Raw genomic sequence first — 18,958 nt, forward strand, 5'->3', positions numbered from 1 at the left:
TTAAAAAGGTGAATAAGCATTGATGCATTGTTGCAGACCACATACTATTGTAAGACTTGTCACTTGGCTTTTGTTTGCTACATTAAGCTTTTTCCATACATTCTGTAAAAACAAGGAAGACGGAAGCAGGGTCATAAATCAGTCCTCCAATAAAATGGAAAACTGAGAGTTAGAATATGGTCTTGTATTTCAGATTAACTTCAGGAAGTAATGCTAATGGTGCATGCAGGTATGCCATTATTTTTGATAGTGCTCACATTTGGTCTTGTTACGTGGCCTATAACTAGTTATTGCCTAAGCAGCAAAACATGCCAGGTGCTGAGCTGCCAGCCCTTGGCCACACTAGCTGTGGTGATCCCTTTGGATGATATGTCCATCTGCTTGCAAAAACTTTTTACCTGTGGATAAGAGTACAGGTGTAGTTGTGCTCAGAGGCAAGGGAGAATTTTGAAGGAAAAAAACCCTCACAATCCTCTATCTGGCTTGTTATCTCTGTGTACAGACTTCTCACAGCAGCTGTGATGTGGCATGTATTTCAGACCTATAACTTTTATGAAAAGAACACTAGTTTACAATTAGAGCCCAGCATCTTGTTTCTTACTTGAATCACAGTATGGGGCTGCAGCCCACAGCTGGGTGGCACCGTGGGAACCTGCTGGCATGGTCCCTTGACAGAAGCCTCTTGCTGCCAAGCCCATCCCAGGGTTACCGCTCAAGGCCCTGCACAGGGGCTTGCGATAGATTTGTGAGCATTGATCAGAATGGCTGCACTTTGCACCTCTTATCTAACTCAGGAACAGGTGTTAATGCAAAGTCAGAGTCCTGTGGGGCTGCAGCAAGGCTGGGGCTGCCTGCAGGGGTGGGAGTCAGGGGGCTGGCTGCCTCCTCCCCTGACAGGCTGCGAGCGGCACGGATGTGCTGGCCTTGCTCTTGCTTCTGTTTGCCAGACTTTTTCAGCTGGGTGTAACTGTTGTTCTGTAGCAACTTTGACACATGATTAAGAGTAGGAAAAAGGCCAAGGTTGCATTATAATCCTGTAATGCATTGTTATTGTGCCAGGGAATAAATCTTTTCTTCACTTGCTGCTCACATAGTACGATCTGCAGCTTGGCTTTGGCCATTGCAGCCCAAGCTCTGAAATGTGCTCCTAATAAGCATGGAGAGTAGTTAACCTCAACATATAAAAACTATTCAGCCCTATTCCTGCTCAAATTGTATCTACATCCTGGTTCTTCCTTTTGATTTCTCCTTGCTCCCACAAAATTGTCTCTAACTTGCTGTAGCACTTGCCTAGGCTGACTGCTCTGAAACTGCCATTATGGTTGTTCCTTCCTTCCACATCACAAAGGATCCAGCCTTTTTAATAAAAATCTTACTTATTTTTTTTCTAGGGGAAAACATTACATACTTTAAATACTCCTTTTTCTCATGTAGTATGCCACTGAAATCAGAATGACATTTTCTAAAATTGTCTCCACTGATAAGTCTCAGATATTATTCTCCTTCCCATGAGCTACAAATCTCCTTCAGTGTCAGAGGCTTAACTTGCTTGTGAAGTGCTGCTAGAAAAGTGTTCACCAGGCAGGGGGACCAACATAAAGAGCTGATCGTGATCTTATTCCTACTCCGTAAGCACAGAGTTGTGTCTCCCAATCAATAAAGCAAGGCTGCTGTGCCTACGCCCCACCATGAAGGCAAGACATGCAGGTGGCTCCAACAAACCCTGCCAGGCTTCTTGCCTGCTGTGGAATTAGCGGAGGCAGCAGTGGCAGTGCCAGGCTGATGTTTTGCAGTCTGCCCACTTTCCCCTTGGGAGCTGGGGAGCTGTGAGGTGAACTAGCATGACAAGGGCAGTCGTCTCCTCCCAACTACCATTTTTAGCAAGGACCTGGGAACAGCCTGGCACTGCTTGAACAGTTTGCCCATGGGAGAAAGCTGTCTGGAGCATGCTGTAGGGCTGGATGAATTGCTGTGGCAGGCCAGCATGATGCAGCTAGCTTGCCCTGAGGAAGGGGAGAGTGGCTAGAAGCTGGGTACTTGAGTAGTTTTGACAGCAGCGTGCCCTTTTTTCATCTGCTGTAGCGACCAGGGGCTACTTGGGAACAAACAGTGACTGTCCTGTGCTCACACTCAGGAAATGCAGCATGCCTGGAAAGCTCAGACCTGCAGCTGGTGCACATTAGGTCCTATACTGTGCTGCAGGAATTACTGGGTACCTTTGCAAAGATGAGGCAGAAACTTTCTGTCCCAAGTGCATCAAAAGTATTTACCTAGTTTCACCTCCATGTTTGCACTTTAGGTGAGGTACTAACTGGCAGGCTTAAATAAGCAGGGCTGTATAGAGTTGCTGCCTTGCAAATTAAAAAAAAAATAAACTGACCACCTTGGACAAATTGCTGCTTTAACTGCTCAGTAGCTGTGACTGGTCTCCACAGTTGCAGGTGTGCCTAGTAAAATTCACCAGATGCCACTCTGCTCTGATTTTCTCACATAAATGGCTGAATAGATTTATTCATTCTCCTGAATCTTAGGCCTCAATGTTCAACTTGTGTTACAGGAAATCTTTAATCTGCATGGAACCAATCAAAAAAGTAGCTCTTGGCAGTGCTTGAATCAGTTTGGTCACTCTAGAGTGACCACATTAGGGTTAGAGCTAAGTATGCTCTTTTTGTTTGTTTGTTTGTTTGTGTAAGCAAAAGGAACACTGAATATCTGGTTTTAAAGCTAAAGTAGAACCAAAATCTTCTTGGATCGGTTGCTACTCCTGTCAGAAAAACTGGGGCTGGCTGCACTGACACTGATTCTTGTCTTCCTGACTGCTTGCAGTGGTAGCAGAGACCTGACAGAGATTGTGTGTGTACCCAAGAGATCACTGAGATCACTGAGGTCTGAGAGAGCAGCCACAGTAACAGGGAGCTCTGCTCAGGATGGACAGTTTTCTAACTGTAGTTGAAATCTCAGGTCTTATTCTGAAGAGAGGACAAAACTGGGGAAGCTAAATTTTAAAAATAGTTTCCCATGGTCTCATTATTTAGTAATATGGGAAATGGGGTGTGGGATGAGTGAATGCATGAGGTACCCTCTTTCCTTACTTCAGTATAGTTATTGTCCACTGTTTGGCTAGCCCAAACTGTGCCTCTGCTTTCAGAGTAATGGCAGATTAGAGAAACAAGAAATCAGAAGTGTCTGGTTTTGTGAAGATTTCTAGTTGGTCAGCAAGCTGAAGCCACTTGCAGTAATGCAGGAAACACAGCAGTTAAGTTCTGAGTCACCCAAGGGAAAGATGCAAAGCATCCAATACCCTATGCATAGTGCATCAGCACCTTGATCTGGCATCATACCTTAAAGATGATGTAGGAGAGGAAAAGAAAATCTTAGTATATTCGGTTTACTGTATTTGTGTAATTTGACATACTACACACCCTAAAAGATTTTTAGATGGACAGTACTATTCTGTACTATAGATTCATCTCCCATTTTAGGTATCTCAGGCAGCTATGATAGTCTGTATATGCAAGGTGTAAAATCCAATGAAAAAGTATGAGAATCTGAATTTGAACTAAACCAAGTACTGAGCCTGCATCTGTCACTTCTGCTTAATCAGAAAGTGTTCAGCTAACACTTTTCAGGATTATTCTTGTTTTCCGTGCTGTCAAAACTGTCTGATGCTTAGGACTGCTTTATTGTTTCCTTACAAATGGCTCCTTTAAAACTGGAGCTCTTGGTTGTCTGTAATTGCTGCAATTTTTACTGCTGAGGCTTTTGGCTTTTGTTTCCTTTTTGTAAAGGTTTTTGATACCATGGCTGAAACAATGAAACCTCAAAAATACACTGCTGCAGTCCCTAACCACAAGAAAATGAAGGCTTATGTTGGAACACATCTTTGAAATCTCTCTTCTGCCTTTAAACAAAAAATGCCATGACTTCTGTTTACACAGCATTTGTATCTGTCGTGTGCCTGTTTTTGTCAGAGTTCTAGTGGCCTTGAAACAGATGAGTTCTGACTCACTTCTCATGAAGTACTTATGTAAATATCCACCTAGTTTATATTTGTTTACATATTGAGCAACAGAAGGAACCTCTTCCTGCTTTCTGATAGCTCAACCTTTCTCTTCCCTCCTTTTTCTTTCAAGCTCCTAAGAAGTGCTTAATCCTGGGAATTCCTGAATGCTATTGTGTTCAACAATGTTTTTTGCATGTGGTTTGAATAAATACTATGCAGGAAGGTATGGTAATGACTTGCTTGTGTTAGAGCTAATCACACCTTTCCACCTCTGTAGCTGGAAAAGGGACCGGTAGGACTGCACAGTGCTCAGTCATGTGGATAAAATCTCAAGAGCACAGAGACTAAGAAGTGCCCATCACAAATCAGGTTACAGAGACTGCTTCTTCAGAGACCCAAATAATGCAAACATCACCACAATGTTAAGCTCCAGTGAACCTTAAATTAGTTGGTGTCTGGGCATATGGCAGAAAAGTACAACCACCTCCTACTTTCTTGTTAAACTGAAGCCCCTAAAAATTACTTGCTACAGAACAAAGAAAATTTTCAAGAGCAGCACAGAGCACAGTGCAGTAGCTGGAGAAAAACTAAGGCTTGCTGTGACTTGTGACTGGCATAAATGGGTTTGGCAGTGCAAGGACATGCTTCTCTGAAGGAGCTAGGCAGGTTCCTGCCATCTCCTGTCCTGTCACATGGATCATTGCATAAGGCTTGAAGAGCAGCGCAAGCCCTGCTGGTTTGGTACCTGCTGTGTTCCCAGAGCCAGCAAGAGTGGCATCTACCATGACAGCTCTGTAAAAGCAAAGAATCAGTATTGCTGCTCTCATAACATTTGCATTTCTTTTTGTTCCCTTGCTTTTGCTTGTAGTATGAGGTCAAATCATGCTAAGGAGAGGTCTATTTGTTTTGTATACAGAGGAGTGGAGGAACAGAGGAGTGAGTGTGATGTAGAAGGAAGAGAGGTAATCAAATTTCAGGCATTTGTTAAACTATTGTTTTATTGTGTAGCTTGTACACAGTTTTACTCAAATGCTATGAATTCATATTCTATGAATTGCATGTAACTATTATTATCCAGACTGACCTGTTCATTAGCAAGAATATGAAAATACACTAATATATGCCCAATAGGAAAATACACTAATGAAGTCACATTAGGCCAAAATATGCATGGCTTTGCAAATATGTAAGCCAAAGTAGTATCTTTTATTATCTAAAATGAGACAATTGTTGTCACAGTATGACTCAGGATCGACAATCAAACCAGCAACAACAATGCTCTAGATCCCCTCCCACCCAGAGAGGGAAGGAGAGAGAGAATTAGGAGAGAGACTTTCAGGACTGTAAACTAAACTAAACTAGAGAGCTTTAATTAAATACAATTGAAAAGAAGAAAAAAAAAAAGTGTTCAGGAATGTGCAAAACCTTATTGCCTCCCCCCAGCCTCAGCAACTCCTACGGCATCTGAGCTGTGAGCAGTTCCAAAATGTCCCAGAGCGCTGCTGGAGAGAGCGGCAGAGCAGGCAGGAGCTGAGGGGAGAGTGATGAGGGTCAGGAATTCACAGGCATAGGGAGCAATGGTGCTGGATAGATTGAGTCCTCCCCAGACATTGGCCATGGATGGAAGAAAGGGAAGAAGGAGGAAGGAAAGGCCTTGAGTTCCATGATTCCTGAATTATATATGGTTTGGAATACTTTGGTTCACTGAATTTGCCAACTGTCTAATCCACTTCTCCCTATGGGAAGGTTGTACATACAACTCTTCTGTTCCTTTTGTGTCCAAAGCAGTGAATTCAACAAGCAGAGCAAAATGGCCTTGGTGTCTCAGCAGTATCTGTAAACATTCCAGCATTATTGGTCCCACTAACTGGAAAACTGGCTGCTACGTAAAAGAGAGCTCACTGAAGAAAAATTAAAAAATCAGTAAAAAGAAAATTTGCCTTATCCTGGCTCAAACCAGGAAAGCTGGAAAAAATGGACAAGCTTCCAGCGAGTTTTGTGAAATAAATAGTAGATATTAATTTCGGTCCCAGAGCAAAGGCACTATTGAACATACACATACAAAGAAAAACGAAGGCATGGGGAGAGGGGCGAGGACAATGGAAATTGAACCAATTATGAGTGCAAAGACTCAGCAACACAGTCAAACACGCACAGAGAACTACACTTTCATGAGAGTGAAAAGACTTAAGAAAACTAACAGGCAAAACATAGCAAACTAATCGCTGTAGTTACTAGCTGTAATGGCATAAGCTACTCAGATGAACACTTCCCAGGCTGCTTTGAAACTATGGGTCAAATTTACCCTTCAGGAAAACAAACACATTTCTTCACTGGAATGTTTTTTTATACATTCAGATGTCAGCAAGAGTAACGTTAGGGTCTTCAGATTTTGAACAGTGAGTAAGAGTTTGTAGGATACAAAATCAAAATAGTCCAAGGGGAAAACACTACACATGCTCAGCAACATCTGTCCAATCTGAGGGGTGGAAGTTTATTAATCATTACACTGCTTAATGAAAATTTTGATGGGCTATGAATGTGGATACAAACCCCTTGCTCTTCAGGGAGCCGGTTTCAAGCTGTCAAAATCAGGCATCCTGTTTTCTTTCTAATTACCAAGTGTTTCTCCTTCATTAAGGACAGTCCTTTTTCTTGATGCAAATTTCCATTTAAAGGACTTAATTATGCAACCTGTACACAGACAAAACCTGCAGTGGCTTGGATTTCAATAGAGCTTAGCTGCTTTGCACCAGCTGAGCATTTCTCCCAGTGATTTCCCCAGGCCCAGGCAGAAAATCAGGAGGGGTTTTGCCCAAGAATGGCAGAGGATAGGAGGAAGACTGCAGCAGTGAGTTACCATAATGTTCTTCAAGCTGCAGTTTTCAGTCTTAGCTGGCTGAAGCCAGGTACTTAAATGACAGTGAACTGAACAGGAGCTGCAGGTGGCAAGTACATCTGAAAGTCAGGCTTTTAATTAAGTCTCTAAATATGAATTCCAGTGCCTGCATTAGAAATTTAGTTTGGAAAACGTCCATGCATATTGTATGGCATGGCATGGATCAAATCATTTATGAAGAGCTTTAACAACATAGTTGAAAATCTAATTTTTTATGCTAGGAAAGATGCTTCGATACTAGGTATTTTAGTGAATTTCTAAAATCATAATGAATTTCTGAAAGTGCTTGCAATTAAATTATAACATGTCTCGTTTGCATGCTGGTGGGTGAGAAAAGCAGTCATCTCTGTTTTCTTCAGCAGCTGTAGAGCTTGCAGGGTTACCATGTTACTCAATTATAATCTTATAATTACATGTTGGAACATTAATGGAGTTTGTAATGGCTTTTTTCTTTTCTCTGCTAGACTATCAAGAAATCTATTGATGAAAAAACACTATAATTTTCAGTTATTAAATGAGCATAATTAAGAAGACAAGGCCAAAGAAAAGAGTTGCTAGCAGTTTTCTCTACATGAAGTTGTTAGCAGTTATTGCCATGTACTTTACAGCAACAGGAGGATTTCATGGAGAAGAACTGAAAGGGCAGAGCTTCCTTGCTGTATAAAAAGGTCGGAGCTACGCTGTTCCTGGAATCTCCCATGTCCCCAAACCAAATGCACCTTGAAATCTTTTCTTCTTTTATTTTTTTTTTCTTTCCCCACCACATCTGTCTCATCCCAAGCTCCACGCAGGTAAACTCTCAAGGGTTCTCTGCTCAAGGTTGCCTATGAATTTGCTTTAGTGAAAGTTCCCCAGTGCAGAAGGAGCTCAGGGAGAAAACTTTGTAGTTTTTTTTTCAGAGGAGTCTGCATGTGCACATATTGCTGTTCCCTGTCCAGGCCATGTAACAAAATAACGTTGTATAACAAAAAAATGTCATATAAAAAATCCTTTCACACCTGGGCAAGGGTGAAGAACAGCTGTATAGAATAAAATGTTCCATGTGTTGTGGGATCAGTTCTGTATTTCCACCACCACCAAGTGTGTAATGCTGAAAAAAATCTAAACATGATTATTGTATTTATTGCAAAGCAGGTTATCAGGTCCAAGTCCTTCCTTACGTAACTGCCTAGGACTTTGATACTATCTGGCTTTACCTGTAAAAAAAAAACATGTAGATTAAATTACATAAGGTGGATTTAAATATTGCAGTAATCAGTGCTGCAACTTTTACCTGTAAATCATAGCCCCTTTTCTGAACACTTTGGCTCTCCTACAAAAAATCTGAGGTGTAGGAACTTAAAAACAGAACTAATTTATTGGAGGTCACCTCAAGTAGCAGGAGGAAATTCTTATCAAGGAGCTAAGAAGAATGTATCTCATATACAACCAGGTGAAAGACACATTCGGTCACTTGCTTGTTCTGTCCTAATAAATACTTAATGTATTTCAATATTCAGCCAGAAGTATTAGAGAAAATCTATCAAAATACTCTCTGATTTGCTTTTTTAAACACCAGGGTCCAAATCTATGCCCTGTGTTGGATGCCAGAGTTCGGGTGTCATACTAGAGGGGTGGTTCCCTGGCCTACCTGATCTATAGGGCTGTATAGGACTGGAAATTCTGAGCTTAGGAATGCAGCCAGTGGTGTACTAGGAAATTATTTCAGTGCCCTAAGTGGCTTTTTCAACCTTCCCATCTCATGGATTGAGTGCTGAAACACCACCTCTGCTTGCCTTCATGCTGCAGTGTATCATGGCTGCCTGCCTCTCCCTCCAGACACTATAGATCCCCCAGGAGTGTTGGTTTTCTAGCAGGGTCACTGGCTGCCCATCACCTACTGCTTCCTCCTATTTATTCCCTGCTGTTTCAAGCTTCACAGACTATTTGCCATACTCCTTTTTTTTACTTCAGTATTGAGTTGGTCCAGCCTACCACAGCCTCAGGACCAGCCTGCATGGTGCTACTGCAAGTGTCCTGCTGCAAAAGTGAAGGCACTTAAAAGCTGGGAGTTTTGTAGATTTTAGCAGATAACTATTCTTTGTGTTGAGGCTTCTTGTTGGCATTAGTTACTGGTATATTTCCATCATTTCCCAATATTTAGGCATGCAGTTCATGCAGCATGTAAGGTTTTTTATCCATAAGGCTTTCAAACCGAGATCTGCCAAGCTACAGAGAATTCAGTGTGTGCCTAACTTTATGTCCCAGTAAAGCAGAAAAAACAGGCATCTCATATGCAAAGCTTTGCAGGATTTGGGTCTCACTTCTAACACTTCCCCTATCCAAGAGGAATGAAACAAAGGAGTAAAATTTTAAAAGTTAAGTAGAAAGGCTTAGAATTAATGCAAAAAAGACACAGGGGTGGTTAATTACTGTATTTTTAATTATGATGCAAATCACTGCACAGCTCAATTCTCAGTGTTCAGCAGCATGAATAGTTACAAAAAGTCTGCTGTGTTTGCATAGTTACTGCCATTCAGTCTCCCAGTTTCTTTATTGTGGGATCACTGTTCATCTTGGAAGCATCCTAAAAGCCAGGCATTTGAAGATAACATAGGCTGGGGGTCTCCTCAATTGACTTAATGGATACCAAATCTATGGTATATAGATAGCCAGCTTAGATACTGCCAGCTGTGCAGCCCCAGCAGGAGAGAATGCAGCTGCTTTTACCTCAGGGGCAAAATTTTGAAAAACATCAAATTTATACTCTCAGGACTGTTCTAGATGCTCTTCTTTTGTGAACATGTTTTCCATGACCTGTTTCACAGAGTTGAAAATTAATGTTAGAATTTTTTTATCATACCAGTAAAGGTTCTATATCCAAAATATCCCAGATAGATCTGCAAAGTTGCAAATATTGTATGAAAAACTGCCAAAGCCTGATGCCCTATTTTTAGGAAATTAAGCATAGAGCTATGAATAAAAGTAGGATTTGCATTTGAAATTCCTGAGACAACAGAAACTGGCTAAAAATGTAGGCCGTAATTTATGTGTCAAGAAGTGACATGAGCAGCTAATGGGTTTTGCTATTTTATAGCAAGCTGAATATATACAGATCTGGTTTAGACCTTAGTACCACAAAGTCCTTTTGATAAATTATATGGGAAAGCCAAAAAAAAGTTAGCAACATAGCAGAACTGTTTGCTAGCATAAAACAACCTTGTGCCTGCTTCTTAGTACATTCTGGCTGTTTCTGTCTTATTTTCAGTCCTGTTCATGCAAGTGGGAGGTCTCCTGCTCAAAGTGAACATGTGATGACATCTGTTTTTGCTGGATTTCTAGTGAGAGGCAATTTCAGACAGAAATCCTGCTAGCTACATGGGAGCAGTTTTAGTGAAAGGATTTTTATTTTCTTGCTGGAAGACAAATTTTTTTGTAAGACTATGAATGTTTGCTCAGATTGATGAAGAGAGTTCTAGGTTACAGTAACCACTGAAATAAACATATTTGGCTATTCACAGTCTGTCTAGTGTCAAAAGCTATTTTTGTCAGGACCAGAGTATCCTCTGCAGTGGTTGTGCTCTGGCAGGAGAACCAGTAAGCCAAAGTTACTAGATATGAAGCTATGACTGGTTATGTTAGCATCAAACCCCTAAAGCTACCTTTGCCTGATGATCCTCTGGATGTATGTTTGCACTGGCACCCAGGGTCAGCCAGGTGCTTACTGGCCTGTATCATGTACATCACTTCCTCTCTCTGATGGATTTTTAAGTTTTACAGGCTTTTGGAGTATATGTTTGAGGCAGTATTTATTTCAGAGAGACATTGCTTGTAATATTACTCTCAGCTTTGAAGGTTAAAAAAATCTAAGCCTTTATCTACCAGTGAGTTCAAGATGTGTTCAGACCTATTGTCCTGCACAGAGGATTTATTCTTTATTCTTACAGCCTCCATGTGTAGCTTGAGTTTGCAGGAGCAGGTCATACTTGCTTATGTCAGAATGTGCAAGAAAGTAAAGGATGAGGTACTAATCCTGATGGTTTTCCAGAAATGTTAAGCAATAAAATGTTAGGCCCAAAAGACAGCTTGCTCTTCTTTCTATTTCTCTTAGCATATAAAAAGGAGAATTTGAATGTTTTTGAGATCTGACACTTGGGATTACAGCCACAACAAATAGTTCAGTTTCAGACCTAGAAACCTAACCCAACCTGTGTATAGTAAGAAACACAAACACAGTGCCATTGTACACAAGTTAAACTGTACAAAACTGGTTTTCTTTCTTAATTAACCTTCACCTGACATGTTCTTTAATTATTGTTTTCCTTGTTGGATTTTCAGCCTCACTGAACCCTTTAAACTTCTTGCTTCCACTAAATCAATATCAGCTATTTTATGGTGCAGAGCTGGTTTATCCAGTTATGAAGACTGTTTGCTAAATTTCTTCTTTTTATTTTAAATTATTTATCCTGTCACATTCCTGCAGATTTAGAAACCTTTTGTCTGTGATTTATTGTGCTCTTTTTTAAGGGCAACAAAGTGGAATTTCACTTGTCAGTAAATGATTTTGCTCTGTATTTTGCACTTCTCCAATAGGGTGCAAATATTTACAGAGAAGAGCTCATGCATGTGAGAATATGAAAGGAGATTATGGTTTTGCAGGCAGGATAAGCTACATTGCCTTTGCAACAAGATAAGAGTAAAGTAAGGTAGGCTCTGCCGTAGCCAGCCATGGGCTTGGCTTGTTCTGAAACAGCTGTGAAGCAGATGAAGCCCAGAGTGGTTAAACAGTCTAACATACAGCACAAGGCTGCAGTGTGCACACTGGCAATCACTGCAGAATTGCTGCACAACGCCTGTCTGCACCTTTGCCGAGGAGAGAGTTGCTCATACTTTTCTCTGGGATGGGACTCAGATAAACCTGCACACAGGGAGCAATGGTGGGGAGAGGATAAACATCATTCTGTGGTGGAGCAGCAAAGAGCGGAGGAAGGGTGGTTTGACATCTTCATCTGTCAATGGAAGATAAGATGAAGTGATATGAAGAGTCTCTGTGGTTTGGAAATCAGCAGCTGCAAAGAAAGATGCTAAACACAAAGCATGAGGAAACTGAGGCATGGGCAGGGCCTTCTGCTTATTACTTAGATTATTTCTACTACAGTAAATAAGAATAATTATTTTTAAAAGTGGTTACAACACTTGTGTGTGTGTACCTTTGTATTTATGAGAGGTATGGGTTGGAGTTGCCAATCTGGTTGGATGTCCAGAGAAAAATATGGCTAGTCTTTGTGTCCCCAGAAGAGCATTGCTATTTTCCAGTGTGTAGGGTGGCTCTGTGGATCTGAATTCTTAGCAGGTTTGTAAGTCAGGGTCCCAAGCCTCAGAGCAGCACAGGAGAGCCAGCCTAGAGCTGTCAGTATGCTGAGTAATAAGACATGGAACAGCCTGACTGTATAGTGAGAATTATATGAGCAAGGTCCTGTGCATATAGCTACAACAGGATTTGTGTGAAACTAAAAGTATATGTAAATAAGAATCAGACGACTTAGTGTCCTTTAAACCATCTGTTGGTTTAAGTAATTTTATTGGAAAACCTTGCTCAAAAGTTTTGGGAGCTTCAAGTACTGTACATTCAAATATTTTAAAAGGTAATTTCAACTCATATATTTCCCATTGTCTGCTTTAATTTTAGTACTGTTAAACATTTTAAGAGTAATGTCATTCCAAAAAATGTAAGATGTGCTTGCTGACAGTTTAGAAGTTAGTGAGAGGAAAAGGGGAAGACACATAAAAATACACACAGAATAGAATCACATAAACCTTTTATTTTGTGTATTTGTGTATGCATGTATCCTTTGAAACTTTTCACTATATATCATTTCTTGTCCTAGTCTATAGATGACCATCAAGTTGGCCTGCAGGAAGACAGTATGTAGATTTAAAGCTGCTGGAGATCTGACAGCTATTTAAAATTATCCATATACTTGTGATCAAGTCACCCATGTGTTTGGATTTAGATTGGACTATATGTGAAGATGATCCCAATTAATCAATTGCTGTGTTTCAGTATTTATACTACAGCACTACTCTCTCTCAGCATTGAGTTTGTGCTTCTCTTGTTTTACAGGTTTTAGGGAGCAAGCCAGAGCTGCCTGAGTGTGATGATGAAGATGATGAGCGGGCAGATATTATAAACAGGAGAAGCGCTAAACTATATATGGCAAGTTATTTATGTACCTACTTATTTAGTTTAGTTAGGTACACTCAATACTGTTTGTGCATTCATTCATCTCTCGTATTGGAATTCTGGCTTCATTTACAGAACTGTTTTGTTAGTTGATTTGCAGGCAATGGGCAAGTCAATCAAGACAGCACAGGTAATTTGAGGGGAAAAAATGGATTATAATCCTGTTGACTCAGGAAACAAGTGAAGCATGGCCTTTGAACCACTCAATGTGGGGCAAAGAAGAATAAACTTGTCTTAAATGAAACTGTATTTCCCGTCTTGATTTTAACAGTGAGGGGTTTAATAGTCATACATTATTTAGTTATTTTTAGCAGAGTTTGAGAGATAGTTATATTTTATATATATAAATCCAAAAGGAGTTTGAATGCAAAAATTCCTTTATTTTGCAAGGCCCTTTTCCTCCTTCTTCACCTGCTGTGGCTTAGCACTGACTAGAACAGTGCAATTGCCACTGCCAGAAAAATTACCTGTAAACTAAATGGATTAAATATTTACTCCATTTAAATCAGTGTAAGAGTTATGATTACATTCAGTAAAGTTATGATTTTTCCTCATGTTATGCTAGGCATACTGCTTTTTCCTAGAAGAGGCATAAAGTCTGTTCTTTGAACTAACAATACAGTATCTTACACATACACAAGGCTACAAAACGATTTCTTTTTCTGGAAAAGAAAGAAAAAAAAAATGCCGAGAAAAAAAAAATGCCTGCAGTACTTCCAGGCCTGTGTTCCTGTGTTTTCTCTCTCTTTCTCTTTTTTTTTTTTTTTTTTTTTTTTTTTTTTTGTCTTTTTCCCCATAGGTCCCCTATATTTCATAGTCTCTCAATTGAGAAAAGAAGAAAAGAGAAGTATTTGTCCAAGGGGGATGTTTTTAATGAAATTTAGAAAGTACTTTACCTTCTCCCCTCCCAATAAAAAAATGCTACTTCCTCCTGAAGACTGCAAGAGTATTTTTTCTTTTTTACAAGCTGTCATTGGCATTGAGATCTGGTCCTTTGTCTTCACTTTGTGCTCTAGCTCATGCAAAGTGGCTGCCTTGTGTGACACAAAAGAATCTCTTACTGGCTTACAATGTATTTTCTTCCCCGTAGTCACTTAACAATAAGGGTTTGGTCAACAAGTGGCAACACTGACAGCACCAGGTGCTACTGGATCCCCATGTGTGTGACCTTTCAGGTGCCATCTACAGTAGCTTGGAAGCTGCTGTGAGGTGTGACTGGGTGAGTCACTCCCGCCGCAGCTCGTGCATCCCACAGACCGCAGCAGGGTGGGGCCACCTCTCTCCTGCCTTTTATGTGGTTCTTCCCTTACCCACATGCATGGCTGGGGTTTACAAGAAGCCTGTATGAGGTGTTCATTGTTACAAGACCATTTTTAGACCTTGTTGTCTGTGTGCTGGGTTTAGTTCCCATTATTCATTCCATTCTTGAAAAAAAAACCCTGGCATGTATTTATAACAGGTTCAGGGGAAAAAAAAAAAAAAAAAAGAAAAATAGAAGAAGAAGAATAAAAAAAAGACCTGTATGTATGATCAGGACCACTGTAGTAAAACAGTACTTGAGAAGAGTGCTCGCAGTGAATTTTGGAATCCTGTGAACTCTCTGAAAATGGTGTGGATAGCTAATAAATTCTTATATGTAGTGAGTAGTGAGACCAGGATCCAACAGTCTCAGTAAAATTAAGACTACATCTCCCTCTATCGGATGTAAAATGAAATGAAACAAAATCGTTAGTCTACTTTATCTTTTAGCAGTGCAAACATTTCATGCAGCTATTTATATAGGAATTTTATAGCTATTTATATAGGTGACTGATTCTTATTAAAATTTTGGGAGTAGAAATGTGTGTGTTTATAAAAGCCAGAGTTGATATAAATTTGAAATTACTGCTTTCTTAGGTATCAGATGCAAGTGGATCCATGAAAGTGTCCTTGGTAGCAGAGGAAAACCCCTTCTCCATGGCTATGCTTTTGTCTGAGGAGTGCTTCATTTTGGACAATGGTGCTGCAAGGAAGATCTTTGTGTGGAAAGGTAAGAGATCACTTCTGTTTCTAATGCGGAAGCAACATGGACATAGCTAAGGAGTTAATGCCCTCAAAACACTAGGAAGCATTTCATACTGTCTGGACACAGTATCCTGAACACAGGTCTTCCTTGGTGTGGTCAGTAGACAAGGATTGCTCTTGTGAGTAAAGGCCTCAAGACCAAGTCCTGTCTATGGATCCTGGCTATTTTTGAGTGATCTGTAAGCCTGGCTGCTTGAATGCTTATTTAATCACAGTTATAGAGCAAACAAACAATCCTAAGAACTTTGTATATTGCCATCAAATCCTCATCTTCTGGGATAAAATCTGGACACTGAAGGTTTGATAATAAGTAGATACTATATTTCCATATATTACTCCACAGAGGTGTGAAATTGAAAGGTAGAGTGTCCCAGGCATCAGCTAAAAACAGAAGCTTGCATATACTTCAATTGTTCTTTTTTTCTTGTGTTTCTCTGTGGTATCATCCATGCTTGTAGAAGTGTTTGTAAATACTTTCATTGAACATTTCCCAGGGGAATAATGCTATTGGGGAATTAAGTCTAAACACCTTATAGCTGGATTTTTGTGGTGATGCAATTGTATCCAGCGCTGAGTATCTCCTCATTTTTTTTCCGTCTGAGGCAGTATTAATTATTCTGTTGCAATATTTTTACCATGTGCAATAGCAAATAATTAATTGATGCTTTTGTCAAACTGCTGAAGTCAGTCCAGAAAGCATTGTAAGCATTTGGTTTTAAAACTTCATTTGCAGTTAGGGGAGCATCCTTTAAAGGAAAGCATTTTGGGAGCACTGTGCTCAGATGACGTAAGGTCTACCTGACCCTTGGTTCCTGGTTTTCACTCTCTACCTGGTAGCTCCTAGAAGAACCAAACTGATAGGATCATAGAATCATAGAACTGTTCAGGTTAGAAAAGACCCTTGGGATCACCGAGTCCAACCATCATCCCTACTCTACAAAGTTCTCCCCTAAAACATATTCACCAACACTACATCCAAATAACCCTTAAACACAACCAGGGTTGGTGACTCAACCACCTCCCCGGGCAGCCTATTCCAGTGTCTAACCACTCTTTCTGTGAAGATTTTTTTTCTTAATGTCCAGTCTAAGCCTCCCCTGTTGCAGCTTGAAGCCATTCCCTCTTGTTCTGTCGCTAATTACCTGTGAAAAGAGACCAGCACCAACCTCTCTACAATGACCTTTCAGGTAGTCGTAGAGACTGATGAGGTCTCCCCTCAGCCTCCTCTTCCTCAAACTAAACATTCCCAGCTCCTTCAAGTGTTCTTCATAAGATTTATTCTCTAGTCTCTTCACCAGTTTTGTTGCCCTCCTCTGTACTCACTCCAGCACCTCGATATCTCACTTGAATTGAGGTGCCCAAAACTGGGCACAACACTCCAGGTGTGGCCTCACCAGTGCTGAGTACAGGGGGACAATCACCTCTCTACTTCTGCTGGTCACACTATCTCTAATACAAGCCAGGATGCCATTGGCTTTCTTGGCCACCTGGGCACACTGCTGGCTCATATTCAGCTGCTTGTCAATTAGAACTTCTAGGTCCATTTCTGCCAGACACTTTCCAGCCACACTTCCCCAAGCCTGGATCATTGCTTGGGCTTGTTGTGGCCCAAGTGCAGGACCCGGATCAGCATGAAATAAATAAACTATGGTTTAGGCCCTTTGAATGCGGCCCTCTGTGCTCCTCTGTGCATCCTAACTTTGCTGCTGTTGGTAACCAACAGCATAATTCATGGAAAAAAATTCATTAGTCTGTGAGTCTCACCCCTGTACTGGGAGGCTGCAGTTACCATCTCTGCTGGAAATCTTGAGACCACTAAGCTCAGGAGTGTGAATTACTTCACTAATAGTCTCATTCAAAATAGAATACAATGAATAGCTTATCAGATCATCTTATTAGACCGAGAGGTCTTTGGAATATAGTTATTGACAGCCAGCTGGGACACAGCCCTGATACACAATATCACTCCATGGTGACTTTCAGAGATGTCTGACACTGAGCACGGCTGAACAAGTTGAAATGCATGGGAAGGGGAAAGCCCAGGCAGACAAAATGGGAGTTTCTTTCACTCAGACTGTGGCACTGCCTGAAGAATGGAAGGCAGTTCTGGACAGCAGCTTTATTTACCATATTGCAGCCCAGCAAGGGGAGATTCAGAGCAAAGAGCCAGGGTGTTATTGTACCTGAAACCAAGCAGATATTATGAACATCATTTTTTTATAGAAAGAAACACACGAAACAGAAAACAATGGCCATTTTATTTTATTTGAACTGTTTTCAAAACCACTGAGGTGCTGTTTTGGCCACTCACCTTGGTGTGAATTCTATTGCTTACGTTACATCCATTTTGTGTTTGGACAAGACTGAGGCAAAAGCAACGTCAAAGAGAACCTGTCTCAAGGACATACTGTTTTTGCAGGATCTGTGAGCTCATTGCCCTTTCTCATCTATTGTTATCCTTCTTTTTTAACCAGGCAAAGATGCTAACCCACAAGAGAGAAAAGCTGCCATGAAGAATGCTGAACAATTCATACAGCAGATGAATTATCCTGCCAACACACAGGTGCGATCTTTTTATTACATTATACCAGGAGAGCATGAGCTCTGATAAAGAATTTGTTTTCAAATAAGCCAAAAAAAAAAAAGTTTTTTAAGGGCTTATACATAAAGCAAATATTTCACTAACCTGTGATTCAGAAAAGTTTCCATTTGAGTATCTGTGTCAAGTTTTTTCCCATTACATGTGTCATTCTTCATTTCAGATTCAAGTCCTTCCCGAAGGAGGAGAAACGCCAATTTTCAAACAGTTTTTCAAAGACTGGAAGGATAAAGATCAAAGTGATGGCTTTGGCAAAGTGTATGTCACAGAGAGAGTGGCTAAAATTGAGCAGATTGAATTTGATGCTACCAAGTTACATGAGTCTCCACAAATGGCTGCCAAGCATAACATGGTAGATGATGGTTCTGGGACAGTAGAGGTAATTCCTGAGTTCTTTAAAATTGTGTATCAACTGCCTATTTTATTCTGTTACTTGTAATGGGATAAGCTGCTACTCATATGTTTTGCCATTCTACACTCATGTATAGAGTAAAACTACATTAATAGTGTTCTTTTTCCCTAGTGTGTCTGTAAATTAGCCTGGATTTGGAGAGGAAAAGATGGCTGTACAGTCTTTTTAGACCTATCCATATCATGCTGCAGGAATATCTTTGGACTGCACAGAGGTGGTTGGCATTGCACCAACACAGCCTCTTGAATACAGGTCTGCATGTTGGGATTCTGGGAGAAAAAGAAGGGACAAATACATACAGTTGCATCAGTCTATTTTCCTGGTTTCCAATCTCGTACTTAGAATCATCATATCATAGAATGGTTTGGGTTGGAATGGACCTTAAAGATAATCTAGTTCCAACCGACCTGCATGGGCAGGGACACCCTCCACTAAATCAGGTTGCTCAGGGCCCCATCCAATCTGGTCCTCAACACTTCCAGGGACAGGGCTTCCACAACTTCCCTGGGCAACCTGTTCCCATGTCTCACCACCCTCACACTAAAGAATTTCCTCCTAATGTCTAACCTAAATCTCCCCTCTTCTAGTTTTGATTCATTACCTCTTGTCCTCTCACTGCAAGCCCTGAAGGGAGCCTACAGGAAAGCTGGGGAGGGACTTTTTTCAAGGGCCCTTTGTTTTCCACATGCTTTAGCATCAGGAGGATCTGCTCCATGATATTGCCGGGCACAGAGGTGAAATGGACTGGTCTATAGTTC

At 40.7% G+C, this 18,958-nt stretch overlaps 1 protein-coding gene across 1 annotated transcript in view; it reads left to right on the forward strand.

Annotated features, from left to right (window-relative positions):
* SCIN (scinderin) overlaps nt 1-18,958 on the forward strand; it is a 50,731-nt gene that overhangs the window by 19,089 nt on the left and 12,684 nt on the right. Inside the window, exons 5-8 of the mRNA XM_009994981.1 lie at nt 13,006-13,098; nt 15,022-15,154; nt 17,664-17,752; nt 17,952-18,167. Of these exons, the coding sequence (XP_009993283.1) occupies nt 13,006-13,098; nt 15,022-15,154; nt 17,664-17,752; nt 17,952-18,167 (531 nt within the window). The remainder of the gene's footprint in view (nt 1-13,005; nt 13,099-15,021; nt 15,155-17,663; nt 17,753-17,951; nt 18,168-18,958) is intronic.

The sequence above is a fragment of the Chaetura pelagica genome, unplaced genomic scaffold (genome assembly GCF_000747805.2).
Source record: "Chaetura pelagica isolate M959 unplaced genomic scaffold, ChaPel_1.0 scaffold12, whole genome shotgun sequence".
In the NCBI taxonomy this organism is placed as follows: domain Eukaryota; kingdom Metazoa; phylum Chordata; class Aves; order Apodiformes; family Apodidae; genus Chaetura; species Chaetura pelagica.